Source organism: Gymnogyps californianus, chromosome 22 (assembly GCF_018139145.2).
Source record: "Gymnogyps californianus isolate 813 chromosome 22, ASM1813914v2, whole genome shotgun sequence".
Taxonomy (NCBI): Eukaryota; Metazoa; Chordata; class Aves; order Accipitriformes; family Cathartidae; genus Gymnogyps; species Gymnogyps californianus.
This window is the reverse complement of record NC_059492.1, coordinates 5,746,681-5,771,915: the sequence shown is the minus strand read 5'-3', so window position 1 is coordinate 5,771,915 and position 25,235 is coordinate 5,746,681. Positions and strand designations below refer to the sequence as shown.

At 60.5% G+C, this 25,235-nt stretch overlaps 2 protein-coding genes across 3 annotated transcripts in view; both read left to right on the top strand.

The window, feature by feature from the left end:
* Window positions 1–4,466, top strand: part of NFYC (nuclear transcription factor Y subunit gamma) — a 36,686-nt gene extending 32,220 nt beyond the window's left edge. The window contains exons 8-10 of one of the 2 annotated variants that reach the window (XM_050909746.1): window positions 2,517–2,624; window positions 3,373–3,432; window positions 3,973–4,466. In XM_050909746.1, the coding sequence (XP_050765703.1) occupies window positions 2,517–2,624; window positions 3,373–3,432; window positions 3,973–4,092 (288 nt within the window). In that variant the 3' untranslated portion in view covers window positions 4,093–4,466. The remainder of the gene's footprint in view (window positions 1–2,516; window positions 2,625–3,372; window positions 3,433–3,972) is intronic. The other variant, XM_050909747.1, reaches the window with a different exon arrangement.
* Window positions 4,467–11,172: 6,706 nt separating this feature from the next.
* On the top strand, window positions 11,173–24,025 carry KCNQ4 (potassium voltage-gated channel subfamily Q member 4). Its single transcript, XM_050909713.1, has 9 exons — window positions 11,173–11,229; window positions 11,344–11,423; window positions 21,757–21,847; window positions 22,590–22,716; window positions 22,823–22,998; window positions 23,070–23,195; window positions 23,306–23,416; window positions 23,579–23,674; window positions 23,933–24,025. The coding sequence occupies exons 1-9, from the start codon at window positions 11,173–11,175 to the stop codon at window positions 24,023–24,025; spliced, it is 957 nt and encodes a 318-aa protein (XP_050765670.1).
* Window positions 24,026–25,235: the final 1,210 nt, after the last annotated feature.

The following is a 25,235-nucleotide window of genomic DNA, read 5'->3' as shown; positions in this document are numbered from 1 at the left end:
CAACCTTTTTTCTTCTCTGCATTCTCCACTACCTTTCTTTTACATTCTGTTTTTTTTCTTTCCTTATGAAAGTCTCTTCAAGATACTTGTTCTTCAGAGCATTTTGGAAGGACATCTCCACCTCCAGCCTCAGTGAATCCGTTACAACAGTACTGAATGTTGCAGCATCCTCCTTTGGTTCAGCAATAAAAGAACAGTTCAGACTTGTTTTTCCAATTGTCTCCAGTGAACGCTGTAACTCCCTACAAGAAGGGGGCTTGGAGATCTGCTAGGAAAAAGAATTCTTTATAAAGTAGCTGTGAGGGGGCCATAACCTTCTGCAGAAAGTACAGTTCTCCACATAGGTGGATCCTGTTGCAAGTGGTCCCGTGTTTTAGGAGTGTGAGACTGGAGGCTTTTTAATTAGTGTCTGGTTTTGGCCAAGCCTATGCTTCTACCTTCCTCTTGCCTGGGAGCATCTAAGAACAGGTAGCTGTGACTGGTCCTCAGAAGCTTCTTATGGTGCACATGTCAGAGAGAAACTGCCAAGTGCCAGAGTGTGGGGTCTTTTGTCTTGGGGAGCACTTGGGTCTCTAACAACTGTAAGACTGCAAAACAGAGCAACTTGGGAGCAGTGTTTTGATGAAAGAGTCACAATTCGCGCTTCTGTATCTAGCAGAGATACTGTTTTGACTGTAATTAAGAGGATTCTTCTTAATCACGGCGTGTTGAAGAATCACAGTTCGTGCTGAAGGAAGCATCTTTCCCCTTGCTCACTTCCAGTGAGTGAAGTAAAATAGAACATGCAGCCATGCTCTTGCTGCGAGAGCTTTTTAGTGCCCTAACCTGGAAAGCACTTTTTGTTTGGTTTCACAGAGTTACAGTCCTTGGTCTCTTCAGTGCTGCTGTCCGTTCTGCTCTTCTTCTGCTATGCTTTTCTCCCCCCCCCCCTTGAGTTTCCTTTCTCTTTTGATATAGTTAGTGCTGTCTTCCGCTAGTTCCTTTTCACTCGTATCTGTTAGGGTTTAGCAAAGAATCTTTCATAACACAAATATGACAGTTTGAAACACTCTCATAAAACTGGTAGTGCCTCTGGCGATTGCAGGAGTGTTGAAAGAATCTTACTAATGTTCTCTGCTGGTTTTCTACGTGCTCCTGATACTGTGTACGCTTCTCTACTGCGATTTACCGTTTGCTCTAGGACCACGGGTTGCCTGTGGAAAGGTGACTTATTTTTTTATAAACTGAGAAAAACTGGGAGGAAGTGTATACATCAATTAAATGGTAATCACTTGTTTGTCCACATTAATTTTGTGTTAAATTTAATCTGTGTCTTAGCTAGACCTCATTGGGCAGGTTCTTTGAAGCGTACTGTCATTTCTGGAAGAACGCTCTTTCTAAATCGCTTTCACCCATTCAGTTAGTCGTGTAGTTAAAATCTAAGCAGGAAGCCCCCAGTGTGGAAAACATGATCTGCCAGCTGATCTCAGTGCAGAAACAAATTCTTTATTGAAATGTTTATGCTCATGTGGAGTTTATTTGCTCTTGAAATAATATTGGAGCTTTTAGACACAGCTGGTGAAGTCAGCAGCGTTTGTGTAAATGCCAAGACCACGTTCTAGGCACTTGAACCTTTGTCAGCGAGCCGTTTTTGAAGTATTTTGTATGTCCTTCTTTCCCCTGTTTAAAAAGAAGAAAAATCAAAACATTTTTTGTATATAATTAACCTTAGGACTGTGAATCTAAATGTTCTAAAGCTAAATAACACAAAATGAAAAACTCAACAGTAGTATCAATCATACTGTGACCTTTTTATTGCTCCTTAGATGTGTATTAGCTGTTTATATCACAGGTTATGATGATGGCATTGTCTTTATCCCACAGCCCCAAGCATCTAACCTTGCAAGATCAGGGTTGTAGGAAACAAATTTGCGTTTGCGTGTTACACACGAAGTATTGGCACAGAAAGTATCGGCCTTTGCCTGGTGGGGGTTGACGTGTATTGGCAGAGAGTTGCATTAAAAGCTTCCAAATATATCCTTGGGTTTTGTCATCTCTGCTGTCTTTATTTATGTGAAAATTTCCCATATATTCTTTAATATTTTTTTGGCAGGATATAATAGGAGTATCATTATGTGCGGCTAGCTCATAACAATTTTCTTTATGTGAAATGGTACATCAAAGTAGTAACTCGATTCTCGTAACCAACAAGAAAAATAAGTGTTCTCCAGGCTCTCTGAAATTTAGCGATTAATACGCTTTAGCTACTAACTGACCGCTCCCGTTCTGGAGAAAGAAGTAATGTTGTGCTTCCTCGGGGTTTTACTTCAAGAAACCTGCAGGAGTTCTGTGGACTTCGTTCTTGCTTTGGCAGGGTCTGTGGTAGTTACTCATCTAAACTGTTAATCAGCTGAAGCTTCCCGGTGTCATCTATTACTCTGGCTTCTGTTGTGGAAACGAGAAGGCAAGTTTGTGTGTTTCAGGTTACACAGTTACCTGTTTAATTTTCTTTCCCTGCCCCCTCCGCTTGTCTCCAGGTTCAGTTGAATGCTGGCCAGCTGCAGTATATCCGCTTAGCCCAACCTGTGTCAGGCACCCAGGTAGTCCAGGGGCAGATCCAGACGCTTGCAACCAATGCACAGCAGGTATGCACTATAACAGCAGGGCTGACATTAACTGGTAAAGTGTTGTTCCCTAGCTCCTGAAACTGCGAATTCCAGTCGAATTTACCAGCTCTTGGGCTAGGATTCCTGCATTTCTTTTCTTCCTGTTACTTTCATCAGAATAATAAAGCAAGGAGCATAGCGGAAGCCTCCTTTACCTGTACGTGAAAGGTGCATGCATATATGTATGTGTGTGTGTGTCTCGCTGTATAAAGCTCATGCTGCTTCTGAGCTGATTGCAGGTAAAACTTCAGTTCATCAACCTTCTCTTTACTTCTGCTCCTTCTGGCTGGGTGAGGGAGGAGCAGCCGTGCAACCCCTCAGGAAAGCTATTGCAGAGGTGAAACATCAAGACCAGCGTTGCTGCCAGCAGGTTGTCTCATGTTCTTGTTGAGACTGGTCGCTAAGGGATTCTTCTCTGCCTTCAGAGCATAGGAAGGCTGCTGCTTTTCTGTGATCCTGGAGGCCGCTTTCTCCTCGTGAAAGTCGGAGAGGACATGCTTGTGTTTGGTTTGGAACGACTGAATCCCATGTCCTTTGTTCTTGACTTGTGGTTAGCACCAGCATGACTGCGGGCCGGCGGCATAAGCCGTATCTTACCACATGGTGGGGTAATGAAGTTTGAAAGAGTCTAAAAGCTCTTGAAAGGCAGCAGCAGCAGAACATTGTTGGTGGGGTTCTGACCCTCTCCGAAGTGCTGTCAGTGATCATCCTCCTCTTATCCTTGTAGATAACGCAGACAGAAGTCCAGCAAGGACAGCAGCAGTTCAGCCAGTTCACAGACGGACAGGTAAGAACTTTGAGTTCGTTGGCGCTACATCCCTTTGAAGTCAAGGGCTAGAAAGACTGTCCGAAAGTCTGCGTGTTGTAGCAAATCAGCTCCTCCTGATAAAACGCTGCTACTGCTAGCAAACCCTAACCAGGGGCAGGATCAGTGGATGTTGTGCCAATCCTAATTCAGGTGGATCCTTCGTGTTCTGCTGCCTTTGCTCCGAATTAATGCAGTCCCTTGCACTCTGGGTGGGATCCATTTTACTCCTAACCAGTTTAGGAATAAAGGTCTTAACACCTCGCTATTGACTGTTGCATAGGTAGCCTAAGCTCAACTGGGGCATCAGAAATTCACAGAATTACTTACGATTTAGCAACAAATGTCTAGCGGCAATTCGTGGTCTCTTTTTGGGACAGATTTTACTTGGACCTGCGAGTGGCTGTTAACGCCACCACTAAACTTGTAGGGTTCATGCACAGCGTTGTGCTGAGAGGGAGCTGGCGCTGAGTGTGATGAGAACTGACGGTCGTTTCTTTCCCCTGCTTCTGTCTCTGCCAGCAACTTTATCAGATCCAGCAAGTGACCATGCCTGCAGGCCAGGACATCACCCAGCCCATGTTCATTCAGTCCACCAACCAAACCTCAGACGGCCAAGCCACGCAAGTGACCGGGGACTGAACGGGGACGTTGTAGCAAGTTGTCTCTCTGTGTGGACACGAACAAGTACCAGCTTGACGTTTGCCATACCAACCTGGTCTGATGAATACATCTGCTTCTCTGTATCTGTACTTGATACTGAGCCTATAGTAGGCTGCAATCTCCGGTGCACTATACACCTTCCTCTGGTGGGTATGAGAGAATATCCAACAGACACTGACAAGAATGCAATATTTTTATTTTTATTTTTAGAAATCAATATTTCAGTGTATTCAGCTGCTTGTTCAAACTCATAAAACTGAAAGAGAATTAATCAAAAGTAATTTGTAGCATCTCATTGAACAACGTGTAAAACATTTTTATCTAGTAAAATTATTAAAGGGTACTGCATCTGGTTTGTTGTAAGAGCTTTATTCCTGGTATTCTGTTTGTATTTTTTCTCTGAATAGAGCTAGATTCAGTCCTCCCATCTCAGTGGTTTATTAGGGGTGTATGGGGGGAGTGTGTGTGTGTGTGAGATTTTTCTCTCCTGCCCTCTTTTTTGGTAAGCCAGAGCATTGGCTGTGTGCAGCTCGAGGGCAGGGAGTAGGGGAGGGGAATAATTAAAGTGAAAACAAAAAAACATTCCTTGTATTATGACTGTATTTTCTAAGGGCAAAATATTCTTTAATTTGGCCTGGTTTATTCCAGAAACACTAATGGAAGTCTGGACAAACCCCAGCCCTGCTGTTAACTGTTGTACTAGCTTCAGTCGATGCATGTAATATAAGCTTCATAAAATGAAATAAATTTCCTTTGTAAGATAATGTGTGTGCTTTCTTTGAGATCCCATGCCCAGTCTCAACCTGCCGAGCAAAGAACATCCTGAATCCCTGAAAAATTACTACACCTGAAGCAGTGAAACCAGCAACAGGGTTTAAGGGTGGCCTGGAGAAGGGGTTGGATGAGCGATACGAGGGGTGAGACTGGAGGGCTGTGGATGCTCGCCACGCCAAGGGCTTCTCCATGCGGATGTCGTACAGCGATGACTTCCACGGAGCGCAGCCCTTCAGCTGCGGGTACCAAGGCTGCACCGCCTCTCCCTGCAGCTTCTGCGTCCGGGATCCAGCTGAACCGGGAGGGAGGAGTTTGGGGCAGGTTTGAGCCAACTCCAGAGGTCAGGTTTAATTGAAGGCGCTGCGAGGATCCCGGCAGCGTTAGGCCAAGTTTAGGTCATAGCTAAAAGAGGGGTGCGAGTTCGTAACTGAGAACCTTTGTGCGTCCAACAGCAAGCAGCCTGACATAGTTGGCACTTTGTCCCGGGGAGGCTCCGTGGCTTTGTGCAGTGCTTGGCAGAGCCGGGGGACAGCGCCAGGGACGGTGCCAGCACTGGCACTTGTTTTTTTTCACTGGCCGAAGCGTTGACTTCGCCCCAGTTTTGCGATGAGGAGAGGCTGGCCGCTCCCGAGCGTGGCATGTAACGCAGTGCTGAGGTGCAGGCTGCTCAGCCCGTGTGGGTGCTTCCCCTGGCATCCCCTGAGTGCACCCCATGCGGGGTGAGGAGCTCGCCCTGGTGCGGGTGCCTGCCTTGCCCTGCCCGCACGAGAACTGCGGGGGGTAGCTGCTGCTGGGGAAGGAAAACTCCACTTCAGCATGTGGCTGGTGCAAACTACGAAATCTGGGCCAGGTTGTTCCAGTCAGGCAAGGGAGCTTGCTGCATTACCTGCACCTCCTGGGCTTTCTTAAATGACAATTTTCTTTTCTTTTTTAATTTTTCCAATCCTGCAATGCCTGGGAGCCAGCGGTGCGCTGCAGCAGCAGCAGCGGAGCGATGCAGCCCGGCGCCTTGCCGAGCAGCAGCCCTCTGGTACCGCAGCCTTGTGCTCCTTGGCAGAGCCGGGGCTGTGCCCTGCGGGAGCATCTCCTGTGCACGGCAAAGATGAAGTCGCCGGGGGCGGGGGGGGGAGAAGTACCTTGCGTGAAAGCTCCGTGTGTGGGACCGGCCACGAGAGGGCACCCGTGGGGCGGCTGCTGCCCGGGCAGGGCCGGAGCGGGGCGGGGGGAGCCGGGCCGGGTGGGTCGGCGGTGCCTTCCCCAGGGGCCAGCGTGCGGCCGGTGGCTCCGGTCCCCGGCAGCCTGGTTCTCTCTGTCCTCTGCTCCAAGCTGCCGTCGGTCCCGGCAGCCTGATCCCACCCGTGTAAAGTGTGCCGTGGCCGGGCTGGTGCTTCCCACCGGCCCTCCGCAGCGAGGCGAGGAGAGATGGGTTGTCTCCCAAGCAGCTCTGTTGGCAAAGCATCCTTTTTGCTTGTGCCAGGGAGCAGGGCCGGGGAATCGGCTTGTAAGGACGGAGAGAGATGTGCGGCTCCTGGAAGGGGGAGCAGGCAGCTGCCTTGCCTTATCAGCCGCTGGCAGAGGTAGCAAGCGAGGCTCTTCTGAAGGAAAGCTCTTTACCCAAAGCAGTTGTGTTTGCTTGAAGTAGTTTAAATTTGAATGGGAATAAATTGCTTAAAGGACAGCAAATGGGAGTGAGACGCTGCTCCTGAAAGGAGAGTAGTTCCCAGCGAAAGCCTCTACCTCTAGTTGAAGGGGATGCTGGTTTCGACATGCTCAGTATCGTCTCGAGGGTCACCCAAAGCCTGATCTCATCCAGGAGTGTGGGAACTTAACGGACAGTTAATAATGAAGCTGATCATGTTAATATTTAGCTAATAGTGGAGATACGACTTCATCTGCGCTCCCAGAGGAGTGCCCTAGCTGGCTTGAACAGGAAAGGTATTTTGAAGAGAGCCAACATCATTTGTCACAGGTACTATAAACCTCAGGCGTTAATAAGAGCCAAATCTTCTGTATAAGGACACGCACCTTCGTTTGATCTTCCGAGGGAGCATGATGACTAATTGAGTGCTGTGGGGCGATGCAGAAGGAAACGCGCGTTCCCCGAGAGGCTGGGTGAGCCGTGGCACCCGTGGGGAGGGACGCTGGACCCGCCGCGGGCCCCTCGGCAAGTGCCACCGGGCTGCGCGGCAACTGCGGCGGGTGCCGATGTAGGAGGGTGGCAGAGCTAATCGCGCCTCCAGGGACCCGGGAGATGAAAGCTGATGAGGAAGCAGTGCTTTCCTCCCAAGGAGAGGTTTGAGTTTCTGTTTCTCCTCGGGGGTGATGAGCTAAGCACAACCCCTGTGCGGGCGAGCGCCGGCCGCTGACGCTCGGGAACTGGCACGCTCGGTTTACTGCGGGGTTTGCTGTTCTTCCCCGGGGCTGCTGTGTCTGGCCACCCTCTTCCAAGGAAAAACTCGCTGTGGTGAAGGTCACGCTGCCGCCGTGGGGACCGGGAGCCCCAAGTGCCACCGGGTGCAAGAGCCACCGGGCACGTAGGGAAAAGTGCTCAGGTGAAGCTGCCCCACACACAGCCTCTCCCAGCGTGGGATCTGGGTTCACCACCTGCAGCGAGTGGCGGCAAACCGTGTTTCCTCGGGAGCGATGCTGGCTTTTCTCCGCTGCCACCACTGTGGGACCCTCCTCTGTCTTCGCAGGGACCCGGCACCGCTGGAGGGATTTGGTTGTGAACAGTCCTGAGGCTGCCGAGCCAGCGCCGGAGAGCCCGGGGGTGCAAAGCTCTCTTGAAGTCCTCGTCCATTCTTCCTTCCTCGCCTTCGGAGCTGGGAAAAGGAGCCGGGTCCCTGACCCGTCCTGCTCCCCGCGCAGGCAGCGTTGCGGCAGAGCAGGGCGGAAGCATCCCTGTTCCTCCCGCGGGGCCGCTCTGGGACGCGCCCCAGCTCCCAGCGATGCTGGCATCGCTCCGAGCTCGGGGTCAGGGCAGGCGAGCGCTGACGTGGCCCCACAGCAGCGCCGGGACCCGGGCTGGGGGTTTGCCCTGGCTTTGGGGCAGAGCAGCCCCCCAGCCCCTGGCCCGGAGGGGTCCCCATCCCGTGCCCGGCAGCAGGAGGGAGGGAGCCCTCCGAAGCGAGGCCGGGGTGTCCCAGCCGCTTGTTTGTCAGAGCGTGTGCGAGCACCGACGCCAGGAGCTAATTGCCCTGGGCCGAGGCCAAGCCTTCAGCAGAAGCAGGTGCTCTGCAGCCCTCCCCGCTCCCCGCGCTGCTGCCGGCGCTGCTGGCTGTCCCCAGTGCCTGCCCGGCTCCCGGGGCAATGCCAGCTCTGCGTCCCCTGAGGCTACCTGCCCCCAGCTCCGCCTGTCCCGGCCACCGAGCACCGAATCAGGCTCCCTCGCACAGAGGCGGCTGGTTGCAATCCTCCCCTCCGTGATGCCACCCCCAGCTCTGCCCAGGACTCCCCAGCATCCCCCCATCCAGGGAGCCAGGCTGGGACTTTGCTCTGGTCCCCGTGCCCGGGTGAGGAGTCCCGGCTCCCCCCCAGTCCCGCCTGCCCCTCTCCCCAGCCCGCAGCCCTGCAGCTGCATACCAGGACTGCAAAACTTACTGGAAATCCTGTAGATGCAAATCCTGGCCTCCTGTCCGTGCCAGGAACTTGAGCTGCAATCCCAAGAGGGCAGCAGGCTCCAAGCACGCAGGCCTCCCCGCTCGCCATCACCCGGCCTCGGAAATCCTCTTTAAAGTTTCATCAGGGCCGGAGGACGTGAGCGGCTCTGCAGGACCCCCATGGCCGGGCAGGCGAGGGGCAAAGCCAGCAGAGCCCGGGACGGCTTCCCGAAACCTCTGCCGGTTCTGATGGATGGGTTGGTACCGTGTTGATTCAGACTCCCTGGCTCCATCCCAAAACCTCCCAGCTCCAGGATCGACGGAGGTTTCCAGGGTCCGGGCAGGTGACACGGCACGGATGTGACCTGCCCCTTCCCCGCACGCGGTGACCCACAGCACCAGCTCAGCGCCAGCTCCGCGTCCCCGTTAACCCATCCCCGGGCGCTCAGCCCAGCCGGGAGCAACCGGCGTTGCTGGCCCTGGATGGCTGTGCCTGCAACCTTGCAAAGTTGCATTCGCTGCCGGGGGGCTGCTCGGGGTCTAACCTGCCAAAGCAAAACCGCAGGAGGCCAGAAAGCGACAGTAACGGAGAGGGCGGCTGGTGGGTGGTGGTAGCACGCCTTCTCCCCTAATTTATTAGCAGCTCACTGATTCCAGCAAACAATTTAGAGAAGTGACGTCTTTGTTTAAAAAAAAATCAGCAGTCCTTCACACAAACACAGCTCTGCCCATGCTTCCCTGGCAAGCCCGGGACATCAGCCTGGATATTCCCCACCCAGCTGCGAAGCAGCAGCGGGGATAAAACAACTCCCCACCTCCCCCGACTCCTCTCAAGCGAGCGCCCACCTTGGCCGAAGTCCTTTCCAGGTCACCTTAACTCTGCCCCCTCCGCAGCCCGGAGGCTTTAATCAATCGCCAGGTGAAACCTAAACCTTGCGACCGAGGGGAATACGCCGAACCAAACGGCAGCCGGATGAAGGTCAGGGTGCTCCTGCCGCGGCGGCTCGGCTGCGGGGAGCGTCTGCCGGGGGGGCGAGACGTGCTGGGGGGACCCTGCGTGCAGCCGGGGCCACGCTCCAAGGGCTGCGTCCCCTTGGGGAGCACGTTCAAAGGGGGCTGCAGGGGTTAGGGCTGGAGGGGAGCACGGAGGAGACACCACGGATTCACTGGGGAGAATTTGGTTCGGATTTACAGGATTTCAGCCTCCACGGACACGGCTCTCGTCCCCATCTCACTGCTGTGGGGTTTGCGTGGCAGTGGGAGGGAAAAGCATCCTCGGAGGGGGAGGTTTGCAGGCTGGCTCCTGGGGTGGGTTTTACCAGCACCATTTCCCCTGTGCCCAAGTAAATAAAATTGTCTATTTATTGTGTATGTTTCCCGAGACCTACCAAATACCGCAGTGCTCACGAGGGCCCGCGCCCGTGCCAGGATCTCCAACCGCCACGTTAAATAATTCACCGACCAAAGCCTTTAACTTGCTCTCCTCTCCAGGAGCGCAGGCCCTGGGGCACCCCTGCGGGGTGGGGAGACCCGGCTTCTGCAAAGGTGCGGAGAGTGTGGGGTTACAGCTGGGATGGGGCACCTCTGCCCCCGGCTTGCTTGGAAAGGGGATTCCCAGCAGCGTGCCTCAGTTTCCCGATCTGTTAGCGGGAGGTTGTGTGGAGCCGAGGGGAATAAGTTGGAAAAGCCAACAGCTGCGGGTGTTGGCTGGGAAACACACTTGGAGCCTGGCTCAAAGCTGAGTCTGCAGAGGATGGGTAGGTATGGGTGTGGGTGAGCTGTGCCTGCTGCAGGGACCCCGGGGGGAATGGGCTCCGGCAGGGCTCCTGGCCTGGGAGGGAGAGGACGAGGATGTGCCCTTCCCTTCCCAAGCGAGGTGAAGTCTCTCTGCAGGTATTTGGTGTTCCTCTAAACCTCGGTGCCTCCAGCAATTCCTGGACTTAGAGCAAAGGAGAGGAAGGGAGGATGCCCCGGCCTGAGGTGCTCGCTTGCCAGACAGCCGGGGAGGTTTGATGCTGGCTGGCTTGGGAAGCTCGTGCCCGGGATGCTCCACGCCTGGGATTCTCCACGCCCGGAATGCTCCACGCCCCGTGGCCAGGGACACTCACTCCAGAGATGCTCCCTCCAGAGATGCTCGATACCGTGTGGTTTGGGAGGCTGGCTCCCAGGATGCTCCACACCCCGTGGTTTGGGATGTTCGCTCGTGGGATGCTCCACACCCCGTGGCCAGGGCACTCTCTGCCCGGTGCTGTGGGCAGCAGGAGGTCCCCGCTCCCCAGGGACCTCGTGGGGAAGGGTGTTCCCCCCCCCCAGCCGGGCCGGGGGTGACAGCGGGGGAGCCAGCAGCTCCTCCGGCCCCCGGGGGCTGCTGCTGCTGCTGCGGGCGGCCCCGCGTCCCGTTCCCCCCCGCCTTCCCCATCCGCCCCGTCCCGGCGGAGCCCCGGGGGCGGGGGCCAGGTACGGCGGGGCGGGCCGGCCCCGGCGGGGCGGCGGCGGCGGCGGCGGCGGGGGAGGGCCCGGCGGCGGCGGGCAGCTAAAGGCAGGTGGCACCGGCGAGCGGCACACCGGGCTGTTCGGGGGCGGTGCGAGCCGCCGTCCAGCGGAGCGGGAGCGGGGGTCCCGCGGTGGCAGAGCCCGGGGGGGGGGCATGCGGCGGGCGGCGGGGCCCTGAGCGGGGCGGTGCGCCATGGCCGGGGCGGCGGCGGGCGGCGGGGAGCGGCGGGAGGCGGCGGCGTTGACGGCGGTGCGCACCGAGGGCGCGGGGCCGCCCGCCGGGACCCCCCCGCCCCGCCGCCGGGGGCTGCTGGCGGGACCGCGCCCCGGGGCCGCCCCCCGCCCCGCCGGGCCCCCGCGCTGCTGCCGCCGCCGCCTGCAGAACTGCCTCTACAACGTGCTGGAGCGGCCCCGCGGGTGGGCCTTCGTCTACCACGTCTTCATGTGAGTACCGGCGTCCCCGGGGGGAGCGGGGCGGCTGCCGGCTGCAGCATCCCGCCGCCCGAGGGCTGGTCCCGGGGGGTCCCGGGGCGGCTGGTCCCGGTGGGACGGCGGGGGCCGGGAGCTGCCGGTGCCCGCGGGGGAGGGAGCGCGCGCTCGGAGTAACGAGGAGCCGCGGAGCAGCCGTCGCTGCGAGCGAGCCCCGGCGCCGGGCACCGGCCCCCCCGGGCTCCGCCGAAGAAGTTTCTCCGTGAGCGTTTGGCGAGGCGGGACACACACACACACACACACACACACGCACCGGCGGTGCCCGCTCCTGCCGCCGCTCCCGGTCCCGGCCCGGCAGCGGGGCCGGTGCGATGGGAGCAGCGCGCTGGGGGAGCTCCGCCACCGGCTGGGCCGGGGGGGGGGGGGACGGGACGGGACGGGACGGGACGAGCGGCGGGGCCGGGGCCGGGGCCGCGGCGGGGGCTGAGTCCAGCGGCGGATTCGTGCCAACGGCTCCGGTGCGAGGAGGTGAGCGCATCCCCGGGGGATGGGGCTTGGTCTCCGGGGCGGCCCGGGTGCGGTGAGCCCCTTCCTGGGGGCCCCCGCACGGAGCCTGGGTCGCCGTCCCGCTCTGCCGCTGTCCCCTCGCTGTGTGCGCCTGGTGCACGGGGCCCCGCTGGGTTCTCTGAGCCCATGGGGAGCCTGAAAGGCAGGAGTCCCCTGAAGGGGTGACAGGGCAGGTCTGGATGGGACCAGGGACCCTGTCCTACTGTGTACCTGTAGCAGTGTCGGGACATAGCAGAAGCGCCAGCCCAGCATCCCCGGAGCTGTGCCTGGATGGCATGGGGGAAGGTGGGCAATGGGTGTTCTTGTCCCGCAAGCCAGCAGCGGCTGCCGTACCCCGAGAGCTGTGCCCATTCCTGGGTCACGGCTGCTGTTGATCCCCAGCACAAAAACATCCTCTCCAGAGATGGAGCCCGGGATGCTCCCCGGAGCACATCTGCTCCCTGTTCTGGCTCAGCGCGGTTTCCCGGGCAGTGTGGTGCTGCTCCGGCTTTCCTCGCTGGGCATCCGATGGCTTTTACAAAGCAGAATCTTTTCCAAGACGCGCAGGCTCAGCTTGGGGCCGAGTAACAAATTCAGCCCCTTGGGATTCTTTGCTCGGGGGGCTGTAACGGGGCTGCAGAGCTGGGGTGTCTGTAACACACCCGGAGGCTGCGGGGAGAGAGGGAGGCTCCGTGCTGGGGGGCTTGTTCTGGCTGCCGTGACTCAGGACCCCAACTCTGCTCCGGCTGCATTGCTGGGACACAGCCGGGACACCACTGCTCCCTGCCCGGCCACAGCCATGGGGAAGGAGGTGTTTTCCCCCTCTGCCCCATATGTGTGCTTGGTGTGTGCCAGGCGTGTGCACCGTGCCCCACAGCCTGGCTGGGCACAGACCCTCTCTGAGAGCATGAGCCGAAAAACTGCCTCTCCCTCCGCTTTCAGGAGCGGTAATGCGGTGCTGAGTCGTTAGCGGGGTGTGCAAGCTGGAGCTCATTAAAAGGCAGGAAAGTGGGTCTTGCCTAAGTTAGCAGATTGAGATGGCAGGATGAATTTGTCACTGGATAAGAGGGCACCTGAACTCCCCGGGGAGCCGGGAGAGGAGCCCAGGGCCCATTTGTAACGCCTGCCGACACCTCCGCAGTGTGCTTCGGCAATAATACCTACGTTGCAAATACCGCCCTCGAAAGAGCTTTTCCTGCAAGGAATTAGTAACGACGGCAGCCGAAACCTCCTGCTAGGGGAGGGGGATCTGACTTTTTTGTCGTAGGTACTCGCTGGGCTGTGGAAGAGAGATGCCCCTGCTCATCTCACGGCTGAGACGCATATGCCCAAGTGTCCTCCACCAGTTCTTCCTCCTGACCTGCACGTGTTTTGCCCCAGAAACAACCGCATCGGACCAAGCGGCTCCCCTTGCAGAGCCCACCAAGCCCTGGGTCCCTTCTCTGCCGCCCCGGCTGTGCCCGGCCCCCAGCTCTTGGGAGATGGGCTTTGCCCGCCTGGGCAAGTTGTGCAGCAGTGGATAGCAGGAGCAAAACGTCTTAAGCATTTAGTGGGATGGGGTTTGTGTTCACTTGCTCGCTTAGTTTTACGGCTGAGATACGCTGCAGAGCAGTCAGTCCTGGCAGGGACCCCCCCGAAGCCTGTGGGAAGATGCCACGGTGGGTGCAAGGTGTGGAGATCTGTTTTGTGAAACCTTTCCTGTAAATGTTGCTCCTTTCTGGCTTCTTCAAAGTTGGTTTTGGTTTGTATTTTTGTCTCTCCTGCAGCAGATGGGAGTCGCTAAACTGTTGCAGTGCTGGGTATTGAAGTTCTCAGGAATGATTTGTGTGCCTCAGTAGCTGAGGACTTTTTTAAAAAAGAGGAGGAAGGTGTTACCCCCCCACTTTGGGGGGGACTGGGGCACGGGGGAGATGAAGCCCACGGCCCAAGGTCGCCCAAGGTCAGGGCAGTGCTGGTCACAGGACCCATCCTCTGAGTCACGCCTGTGTGCTGCCTCCCCCTGAGCAGCCTGGCTCCAAGACAGGGCTGAAAACTGCTAAAATGGAAATACCCGCTGAGAAGCGAAGCGCTTCCCTCCCCTGAGCAGTTTAGTATCTGGGAGCACGTAGCAGGGCTGAGCTGATACCGTTTATTGGACAAGTTCAGTCTCTTTCTGTCGGCAAATTGATCCCAAATAGCTTCCCATCCCCAGCGCCTGTGCCGGGCTGGGCTGGTGCTGCTCCACCTTGCAGGATGCTTTGGTGGCTGCATCGTCTCTGCAGCCCCCGAGCCATGCCGGGCGCCTGCCTGCAGCCCTGCCTGACGGGCTGCAGGGGCTCGGAGCTGCCATTGGGCTCTGCCGGGGCTTCGGAGCCCCTCGGAGCCCCCCGTGCTGGGTGTCCCCGCAGGTTCCTGTGCTCCAGTGTTTGCAGGAAGGGGACGGTGTGAAAGTGGGTGCCCGTGCAGGTGTAAAGCCGGGGCTGAGGTGTGCGGTGTTGGCTGGCCAGCCCCATCCCCTCTAACCCGGTGCTGACCGTGGCAGGGCCGTGGAGGCATGCGCTTGGGCTCGGCCGGCTCGCCGGGCTTGCAAAGCTGTGCCTTGCCCTCTTGAAATGAGAGTTTCTAGCCCTGGAGTTTACAGAGCAAATCTGGGAGTGTGACCAGAGCATTAACCTAAAGGCTTTACAGCCAGAAGGCAAAATAAAAACTTCCTTTTCCAATCTCCACCTCTTAAGCAAACGGGAAGGCTGTTCTCATGCCCAGCTCGTGCCTTTTGTTGTGTGTGGCTGTCGGTGACTGCCCTGCTCCCGGGCAGAGCTGCTGCAGGCTTCTGCCCTTGGCACGGGCACCGCTGCCAGCCCAGCCCAGCCCAGCCCAGCCCAGCTCGGGGGCTGCCCCCCAAGGGGTCTCCTGCAGCCTGGAGCTGCACTGGGGAGGTTTCCAGTTCAAGCTGTTTTTCCCCATCTGCCAGCCCCTGCACGTGGCAGTGGCTCTCAGTGCTGCTGCCCCGATGGAAACCGGGGTCTGGGAGCTCGTTATCAACGGTTACGAAACTGCTGGGTGCACCAGAAGCTCAGCTCAGCGCTTTCCCATTTCCTAGAGGAACGCTTTCATAAAGAATGGTTTGACCTGGAGCAAATTAGGGAAGACTGAGCCGACAGCACCAATATCAACCCGCAACCCCCTGCCTGAAACACCGTCCCCCGTGCCGGGCCAGCCGGACACCTCCCCTGCCCGCTGCTCTTGGCAGCATCTCCCCGGGGTACTGGTGAGTTGGTATGGTTTTATTTACCTTGTGAAAGTGTCACGCTGGGGCTGGGGCAAGGAAGAGATGGAGGGTGTCCATCCCTCGAGTATGTAGGGCGGCTGTCCCGTGGCACTCCCACCTTTGCCCTTGCTGTGTTGGGTCCCCGTGTACGTTGCGGGGGGCAGAGGGGTGGCAGCTCCTGGCAGAGCCCCAGGGCAGTCCCTGAGCCCGCTCGGCACTGGGTGAGCGATGCCAGGCGCAGGCTCTCCTCGGCTCGGGGCTGGCCAGGCGCCTTGGGGCTGTGGGAAATCCCCGCTGGCTCGGGGCAGCGGGATGGTGGGGGTGCAATGGGTGCAGGCAGGAGCTGGCGGGTCCCCCCCGTGCACCGGCCAGCTCCTGGCCGGGGACCAGGCTGCTGACAGCCCGTCTCTCCCGGAGTTTTTCTGCACTCGGATCCTGTTACGGGAGAGGGCTGCGGTGGGCAGGATGGGTCTGCCGCCCCGACTCCATCCCGGCCCCGCTGCAGGGCAGGCAGCTCTGCAGGGCACCGGCACAGTACCGCAGCTCTGCCGTGCTCCCCCATTTCACCGCATCCCTCCATCACCAAGCGGGAAAGCCCTTGCCAGGGATTGCCACTGTCTTCAGTGCCCGCAGCAGCTCCAGCTCAGGCCCTTGCCAGCCCACCCGGGGCCATTTGATGGGCTGGAGCCCCGGAGGGTTTGCAGGGAAATTGCTTCATCCCCTGCTTGGTGCTGGTTTTCCACCACCTGCTCGGTAAAAACCTCTTGTATTAAGCCCCAGGGTTTTAACTTGCTGTCACTGGCATCTCCCACCGGGGCTGGCGTGGTGGTTTCCTATCCGGCTGCTGTGCTCGCATGGCCAAAATAAAAGGGGCCGGGGAGGCTGTGCCAGGCCGCTGCCGGAGCCGTGCCCTTCGAGCAGGGGCTCTGCTCCCGGGGCCGGCCCCGCTCGCCTTGCCCGGGCTTGAAACGGGAGCTGCGTTTGGGGGAAATGCCAGCGGGAAGAGAAGCCGGCGCAGCAGTTTCCCCAAGCCTGATGCGGTGTCACCGGGGCATAAAATTAAGCGACTTTGGTGCAACATGAAACTGTGCATTGATTTTTCTTCCTTTTTTTTTTTTTTTCCCTTTCCCCTCTTGCTACTCCCATCAGACCCCCCAGCCCAGAGCAGGAGGTGCCAGTTTGGGTGCCCAAGGCTGGCCGGTGCGATGGCGAGGACGGGGAGAAGCCCCACTGCCAGGGTGTGCAGAGGTGATGCTCGGTCGCCCGGGAGAGGCTTTGGTTATTTGTCCCTCCAAGCAGCGATCCCTGGGGGTGAGGGTTGGAGGGGGCTCAGTGAGCACCCAGACCTGCCCCCTCTGCCTGTGGGTGCTTCTGCCCTCCATGCAATGCATTTGGAGTCTCAGCCTGCCTCAACTTCTTGGGGCCGCTCGTGTCCCTGTGCCCCAAAGGTGCCCCGTCCCCTGCGGAGTCCTCAGGTGCTGGAGGGTGGGGACGGCCCCGATCCCTCTCCTGGGACGCAAGGTCCATCGAGCATGGGAGGTGCATCTGAAAACACACTGGTTTTCTTTTTCCCCCCTTAAGCCAGCTCCTTGCCAGATGATTCAAGAGCAAAACTATCTCGGCTGCTCCGTGTGAGCATTTTGGCACCGTCCGCAGGAGCCTTGTGACCGTGCTCCCCGTGGGGACTGTGGGGCCGGGGTGCTGGGGGGCAGTGGGTGGCGTGGGGGTGCAGACATGTGCAGTGCAAGGGTGAGGGATGATGCCGTCTGCAGGCTTTGGCTCCCGCTCGCCGAAGCACAAAGGTGTTGGGGCCCTCGGCTCCTGTGCACTGTGGGGTGTCATCTGGAGCTGCTGCCGTGGGTGCTGCTGGGTCCCTGCCGTGGGTGCCACAGGGCTGCAAGAGGAGGTGTGCAGCCTGCAGACAGGCTGCTTGTCCCAGCCCTGCTTCTAGCCAGTGTCAGGGTGCTGGAAACACCCCGTCCTGCCTTACCGTGCTGGTACCCCCGGGTCTGGGAGCAAGGAAGGCTCTCGGAGCAGCACCTTTCCTCTCCCGGGGCTGATAACCAGGTCGGGGCCAGGCTCTGAGCGTGTGCTGGGGTTTGCGGTGCCGGTGCCGCAGCAGGGCTGGCCGGCTCCTGGCTCCAGCTCCGGTTTCCCTGACCATGGGGAAATGCTCGGTGCTTTTCTGCTTCTCTTCTCTGTGGCACGGGCAGGAGCGTGGCACGGGACAGACCCTGCCATGGTTACGGGCGCAAACAGGCCCGCTACACCCCGGTTATTTATATCCCCCAGAGCAGACAGGCCGCCTGCTCCACCTCTCCTAAAGGGCTGCTGGGGCGAGGGATGGGGGATTTATAAGACATGCTGTTTATACAGCTGCAGACGGTGCTCAGGGAGCTGAACCTCGCGGGCTGGGGAGGCTGGAGAGCCCAGCACCGACCCCATCCCTGTCCCCATCCCCACCAGAGCTGGACTCGGGCAGTTTCGGTCCAAACAACCATTTCCCGCGGTGGCACAGCTGGGGGGTACAGCCCAACCAGGCACCCAGCGCTGCTGCCCAGCACCGTGATGGGGCCAGGCTCGGCCGGGGAAGGGAGCCGTGCCGTTTGGCAGAGGCTGTTTGCTCGCTCGTCCCCTGGCTGAGCTGTTTATCCTACAGCACGTGGTATTTTCCTTCCACTGAGTTATTGCCGGGCTGTCAGCGCCAGCCTCCCTGACACTGCCTGCGCCCCTGGCTCGGGGCTTCCTCGCAGGGGGAGAGCGAAGCGGGGTCCGGGCCAGCCCTGCCGGGGTACAGGGGTGCCCAACATCACCCTCCCCTTCCCAGCCTGGACACCGGCTGCTTGCTGGGGCTGGGGGACACAGCCTGGCTGGGCTGTGCCATCCCGCTGCACAGGCTCTGAGCATCACGGTCCCATTGGCACCGGCTGCACCGGGATGCCGTGGCACAGCTTTGCCCAGGCTATACTGGGGTGCAGCCCATTTGTCCAGGGGTGTTTGGGTGGGCACTGGGTGCCGGCTGGTGCCCCCTTGCCCAGCACTGCTCCTCGCCAGCCGGGGCCGACCTGGCCCTGCTTCCCCTGAGCTCAGCAGCTTTCCCGGCTCACCTGTTCCTCGGCCGGCACCGTGCTGCCGGTGCGGGCAGGAGCATATGGCAAAGTCCGCTGTAATGAAGATTAATGTGAGGAGATTCGCCTTCTCCAAGCCGGGCCCCCCGCCGGGTTTTAATTATTATTTTGGGGAGGAGTGTTCCTGCAGACAGGCTTTGCTCCTGCAGGGGTGAGAGGAGCTGGAGGGGTCCCGTCCCTGTGCCCAGGCTGCTGGCAGCGTGTCCCCTGCCGCGCGGGGACGTGTGCCAGCAGGGAGGTGTGCGGGCAGCGGCAGGAGCCCCTCGGGGAGGGGGCTGCCGGCTGGTGGGGGCTGGCGATGGAAAGTTTCTTGGGGAGAGCTGATGCACTGGCTCAGCAACAACAGCATCTGCTCCCTCCGTCCCCTGGGACCCTGGCGCAGGGGAGCGGGGAGGCAGCGAGGCTCCTGCCGGGTCCTGCCCCACCATCTCTGCCCCATCCCCGCTTTCCCTGGCAGCGCTCTGTTGGTTTTTTTTTTGGCCCCACTTGGTGGGTGGGAAGAGCAGTGAATTCGGGAGGGGGAGCGCGCCGGTGGGGAGCCTGGCACTGCCGGCACCACGCGGCGTTTGATGGAGAGGGCGGCTGAGCCCTCGGTGCGGGGCAGAGCTGCTGAGAGCAGCACTTCTGCCCCAGAGGGCTGCCCGCCCCGAGGGGGGACTGCGGGGGACGGCCGGTTCCTGGCTCGCCGAGCTGCCTGCAGGCATCTGACCCTTTCCCTAAGCCGCTTAGGCGCTGCCGGCAGCCGGGACGGGGCGTTTGCCCAGGCTTTACAAGTTAATTCCTAGCAGGTGATGTGTTCCCAGAAAGTTTCTTTCCCAGCCAGCCCCGTGGGGCCTCGCACGCCTGTATCCTTCACCAAATCCTGTGGGATGCCGGGGTGGCCAGGCGGGAGGCATCCCCACCCCAGGGTGCAGGTTTCCATCACGGCTCTGGCGGCACGGCTTTACCGACCGGCTCTGTTGCTCATGGGGACAAGTGACAAGTGGGGCTCCGGCTGGGTGCAAAGGCACCGTGACTCGCCGCTGCCTGAGGCAGGGCCACCCGCAGCACGTCCCCACGGGAGCAGCGTGTGCCCAGGCACTGGAGACCCCCCTCCCCACTCCCTGGCCGGGGCGAGAGGCACAAATCTTTGCAGGCTGGGAGATTTCTGCCTTCTCTTCTGCTTTGTGCTTCATTGCCCATGTAATTGCCTGCTAAATCCTGATTGTATAATCTTTATTGCTGATGATGCACAAAGCAGAAAGGCTCTGCCCTGGGACGCTCAGCCAGGTCTTGTTTCGCTCCTCAGACCAAACGCGGTGGCCGGGAGAACAGCGACCTGCTCGATGCTCCCTGCCCGCGGCACCGCTGCCCTCCCTGCCGGCGCAGGCAGGACGAGGGTACCGCCGTGCCCGGCTCTGCCGTCAGCTGCCGGAGGAATTAACGGCAGAACTGCTGTGCCAGAGGAAAGGGGCTCGATTAATAATTCAGAGGGAGAAGGAACTGGCTCCAGCCTTCTGCCTTGCACATGGGGCGTGCCTGGGAGAGGAGCATCGTCCTCCGCAGCGAGGGCAGGGCGGTGTCGAGGCTGCGACACCCCCGGCCCCTTCATTCCTGTAAGCTGCCGCGTGATGTGTCGCTCCAGCTCTCCCTTCTCCGTACTCTGGATCCAGCCCTTCTCCCATTCCCTGGGGTTTCTCTGCCATCGGTCCCATCTCCAGTTTCCCCTCACAGCGGTTTCAGGGAAGGGGACCTGTCCCCTTTAGGCTGGGTTTTGAGCTGGGTGCTAACCCCTTGCCCCACTGCGGGCATGGGGCACTCGGCAACCCCCTCATGCCATGCTCAGGTTTGCAGAGCCCCCAGCACTACACGGCACACACTGTGGGTTCGGTGGGTGGGTGTATGTGTCCCCAGGCCACGCTCAGCCTTGGGGGGCCCCTCGGCTCCCCCCACCCCCAGTGCTCAGTGTCTGCTCTGGGTCCTCTTGGCCCGGGTGGTCCCGCAGAGGGCACAGAGCATCATCCCCTCTCCCCTGCATCACCCAGTGCCTCCCCACCGGCGCTGGGGCAGGCGTGCGGGTCAGCTCTGGTTTCACCCCTCAGCTGCCCCAGGCAGCCGGTTCGGCTCTAAAGCTCTGCATCAGTAACAAGAGGAGACGGGAGAGTGCTCCCGGGCGGGTGTCGGGCAGCATCTCCCTGAGCCGAGCCCCCCGCGCTCTCTGGGGCACCCTTGATGGGTCCCACGGGCACTGCTCACCGTGGGGAGATGGTTCTGGCGGGGGTGAGATAGGTGCCCACCAGCTTGGGGACAGGGTGCCAGGGCCACCTCTCTTGCACTGCTGGCCTCAGCCTGGTCACCCCGGTGCTGCCGGCGGTGCCTCCCCGCAGCACCGTGGGGCCGCGGTGCCCAGCGGGGCCGTGGGTGCCCGGAGCCCCCTGTGCCGTTACGGAGCCGGCTCTGGCGGAGCGGTGGCCCTTTGCACGCCGTCACGTGGGCTGGTGGCACAAGCCCTCCGTTTTCCATTTTTAGAATTGCTGGATCAGGGGAAAAAATGTATTTTTGGAGTTTGATTTGCTTCAGCTTCAGAGTCTATTTTTTTCCCCCCTCCTTATTTTAAATGGGCCAAAGCCCCTCGTGTCTTAACCCAGCTCTTGGGGACAAACAGCCCCAGAGCAGCTCCCTGTTAACTCTTCCCCCAGGTCGGCTGTTCCCAGGTGGCCCTTGTGTCCCCGACAGGTCCCCACAGTGGCAGTGATGCTGGGGACAGTCAGGAGAAGCTCTGGTCCCCTTTGTGCAGCAGCAGCACCCGGTCGCGGTGCGGGACCCCTCGTCTCCCTCCCTGCCTTTAATTAGCGGTTGTTTTGCCCGGGCTGCGGCAGAGCCTGGCACTGAGCCCCATGGCCGCTGGAGCCTGATCCTCCTCCTCGGTGCCTGTGGGGCAGCCCGGGGACGTGCTGTGCCACCAGCCCGGGCTGGCACATGGGTGCCATGCAGGGCTGGTCCCTATCGCAGAGCGGATCAGTGGGAGCGATGTTCCCTCTGGGCACGGGGCTTGGGGGACACCACGCGATCCCAGGCCCTGCCCAAGGCTGGACAGAGAGCCCGTCCCGGGTGTGCTGGAGGGATGCACAGGGAGCAGAGGGGTCCCGCCGTGGGCTCGGTGCCCCGGCCCAGGGAGGTGCTGCCTGCACTGGGCATCCCAGTGCCACGGGCAGCCTCCGAGCAGGCAGGTTTTAGGCACAGCCCTGCCTCCGCACCCACAGGCAGCTGCTCGTGGGATCCCAGATTGCTCCATGCCACCATCTAGGGGCAAACCGTGTCCCCGGTGGCTCAGCCACGGCTGTGGAGGTCTCGGCTGGGGGGGTCAGGCTGCGAGCGGGGGCCAGCACTGCAGGCTGGGCTCCCCCTGGCCGGCCCCGACACCCACGCTGACACGCTCTTGTTCCAGATTCCTCCTCGTCTTCAGCTGCCTGGTGCTGTCGGTCTTCTCCACCATCCAGGAGCACCAGAAATTGGCCAACCAGTGCCTCTTCATCCTGGTAAGTGGGGAGCAGGGCTGTCGCTCAGACTCCCCCTCCCCACATTACACCCTAAGAGACTTGGACAAGATCATGGACAAAACCCCTCCGACCCCTTCCCCAGCCCAGATTTCACTACTGGTCATTGGCGACAACGACGGCAGCCTCTCCGGCACATTGGGGAGAAGCTGCAGTGTGGCCTCGCTGCTGTGGGCGTCCCTGCGGCTCAGGGTGGCCCATCGCTGCAGCCAGACCTCCACGGTGTGGAGAGGCATAAACCGCTGGAAAAGGCAGGGCAGGAGGGGCTAAAAAAGGCAACTTTCCCCCAAACTGTCAGAAACGGCTGACGCTGGAGTTCTTCCGAGTGATGGAGACTAAATTGGGAAGGTCCTTGTGACTTTCCCACGAGTAAGCAGAACGGGGGCTTGTTTGTGCGAGAGGTAGGAGGACAATGCTGACGGCGGAGGAAAAGGACCCAGCTCGGTGTGAGCTTGGCACAGGTAGGAGAGCCGGGCTGCTCAGACAGGCTCGACGGCCACAGCTCCCGTCTCGCTGCCCTGATTCCCCCAGGATGGCTGCAGCCAGGGCTGTGTCAGGGAGGTGGCCTTGGGGGGACACCATGCTCCCCCCTGCACCGTCCTCAGCACCAGCATTTCATTTTGCCCCCCCCCCCCCAAAGCCGCCCACCCAGGTGAGTCCCCCATGCCGTCCTGCCCCTGCCCTCCCCACCTCACCCTCCTGCCCCTCCTCTGCCCCCCGGCAGGAGTTCGTCATGATCGTGGTGTTCGGCATGGAGTACATCATCCGCGTCTGGGCGGCCGGCTGCTGCTGCCGCTACCGGGGCTGGAGGGGACGCTTCCGCTTTGCCAGGAAACCCTTCTGCGTTATAGGTACCGGGGGGCTTTGGGGGAGCACAGGGATTTGGGGACTTGCAGTGTCACCCACGCCATGGGTGTTTGAGAAAAGCCCGCGCCCCTGACCCTCGCTGTCCCCTAGATTTCATCGTCTTCATCGCCTCGGTGGCAGTCATCGCCGCTGGCACCCAGGGCAACATCTTTGCCACCTCGGCGCTGCGCAGCATGCGCTTCCTGCAGATCCTGCGCATGGTGCGCATGGACCGTCGCGGCGGCACCTGGAAGCTGCTGGGCTCTGTCGTCTATGCCCACAGCAAGGTGAGGATGCGGGGTCCCGGCACGCCTCCCCCCCCCCACCCGAGCCCCTCTCACCCCCCTTGCCCCGGCAGGAGCTCATCACCGCCTGGTACATTGGCTTCCTGGTGCTCATCTTCGCCTCCTTCCTCGTCTACCTGGCTGAGAAGGATGCCAACGCCCAGTTCGCCACCTACGCCGACTCCCTATGGTGGGGCACGGTAAGCTCGGCCGCCACGGCCCCCCAGCCCCGGGAGGGGACGAGGAGGGTGGGACGGGGCTGCGGGGGGAGAGCTCCCTCCAGGCCTCCCCCTGCTCTGGCCCCGGGCAGGTCACCCTCACCACCATCGGCTACGGGGACAAGACACCGCAGACGTGGCTGGGACGGATGCTGGCGGCCGGCTTCGCCCTGCTCGGCATCTCCTTCTTCGCGCTGCCCGCCGTGAGTAGGAGCGGGGAGAGGGTCCTTGTGCCTCCTGCCCTGCAAAAATCGGGGAGAAAGGGGCCAAATCCACCCCTGTGGCAGGAGGGTCCCTGTCTCTCCTGGCTGGTGGTGGTGGTGGTGTGGCCGGTACTCACGGACCCCGTCCCCTCCCGTCCCCAGGGGATCCTGGGCTCCGGCTTCGCCCTCAAAGTGCAGGAGCAGCATCGGCAGAAGCACTTTGAGAAGAGGCGGACTCCGGCAGCGAACCTGATCCAGGTAGCACATGGCTGGCATGTCCTGCCCCATCCCTTCCCAGGGATGCTCCGCTGTCTCCCCCCCCCGTCTGCTCTGCCTGTCCCTGCCTGCTGCAGGCAGGACCCAAACGCCTGACCCCACATCTGGCAGCTGGCTCCTTTGGGCCAGACTCTGCCTGTGGTGGCCAAGGGGGATGGAGGGGGCCGGCACGGGGGGTCTCGCCTCCCGACCGCCACAGGGGCTGATCCCGAATGCTCACGGGCTCTCACTCCCGTGCAGGCTGCCTGGCGCCTGTACTCAACGGACATCAGCCGGGCGTACCTGACAGCCACGTGGTGTTACTACGACAGCCTCCTGCCCTCCTTCAGGTAGGCAGGGTGCGGGCGAGGGCTGTGGGGCTCCCAAGGGGTCCCTGTGGGGCCCCGGGCTGACGAGCAACCTGGGCAGCCCCTGCCACAAGGGGCCACGTGGAGCCGCCGAGGGCTCGGTGGGGCCGAGCAGCACGGACGCCTTGCTCAGCCCCGGGAGCCCCAGAACAGCATCTGCCGAAATGCCCAACACCCTCCTCCATCCTCACCATCCCCCCAGCCCACAGCGCCCAGCACCCGTCCCACCCTGTCCCCTCTCGCCCCATGCATAGCCTTCCTCCAGCACCGCCGCGGGGAAGAGGATGGTGCCACTGGCCGCGGGGACCTCGTGGCTGGGGCGATGGAGCTGCAGCCAGCCGGGAGCTGGCTCCGAGCGTGGCAGCAAAGCGGAGGGACCAGGAGGGGTCCGGCGGGGAGCCCCATGCCCCATCCCTGCACTGCTCTCCCCTCCCGTGGCCCCTGGGATGTTGCCACCACGGGTGGATCGAAGACTCTCCGAAGCTTTTCTGGATGCCCCGTGTGTTCCCATCACATCGAGCGCACCAGGGTTTGCTGTGCGGTCCCCATGCCTGAGCCCTGCTCCGGGCCGGCAGCGCGGCGTGCCGCAGCCCTGCCCTCCTGCCTGCCTCTGCCCGTGCGTCCTGCCCCCGCTCCGGCCATGTGTTCCTTTGCAGTGACAAATTCATTGTTCTGTTTCACTCTTTATTTTTTCAAAGACAGGGCTCTTAACAGCCACGGCAGCGAGTCCCTCTGGTCCCCAGCCGAGATCCAGCTTCCCGTGCATCGCCGCCGAGCATGGTGCTGGGCTCTCCCGGCGCGGGCATCACGGGGGGCTCCGCCGGTCCCTCCTGCTGTGCTGGGAGCCATTTCTCCTGCAGCAGGGAGTTGAGATAGGGCCAGGCTCAATCCCTGCCAGGTCTGAGCTTTCCCCTCCTGGCTGCTCCAGCAGTTCCCACACCCCCAGATCAGATGGTGGCAGGTCCCCCTGTCCCCAGCCTGTGGCAAGGGTGGTTGTCCTGCCTGTCCCCTGCCTGACCCAGCCCTCTCAGCACCGGTCCAACGCCTCTGCCAGTGGCCAGCCTCTGTGGGACCCTTTCCCAGCACCCCTTTCCCAGCACCATCGCCCTCAGGTGCCAGCAGCACCCGCTGCTGCCTCAGCCCACTGCCAGCAGTGCCCGTCGGAGCTGTTAAGAAACTGTCTTTTGAAAGAAAGT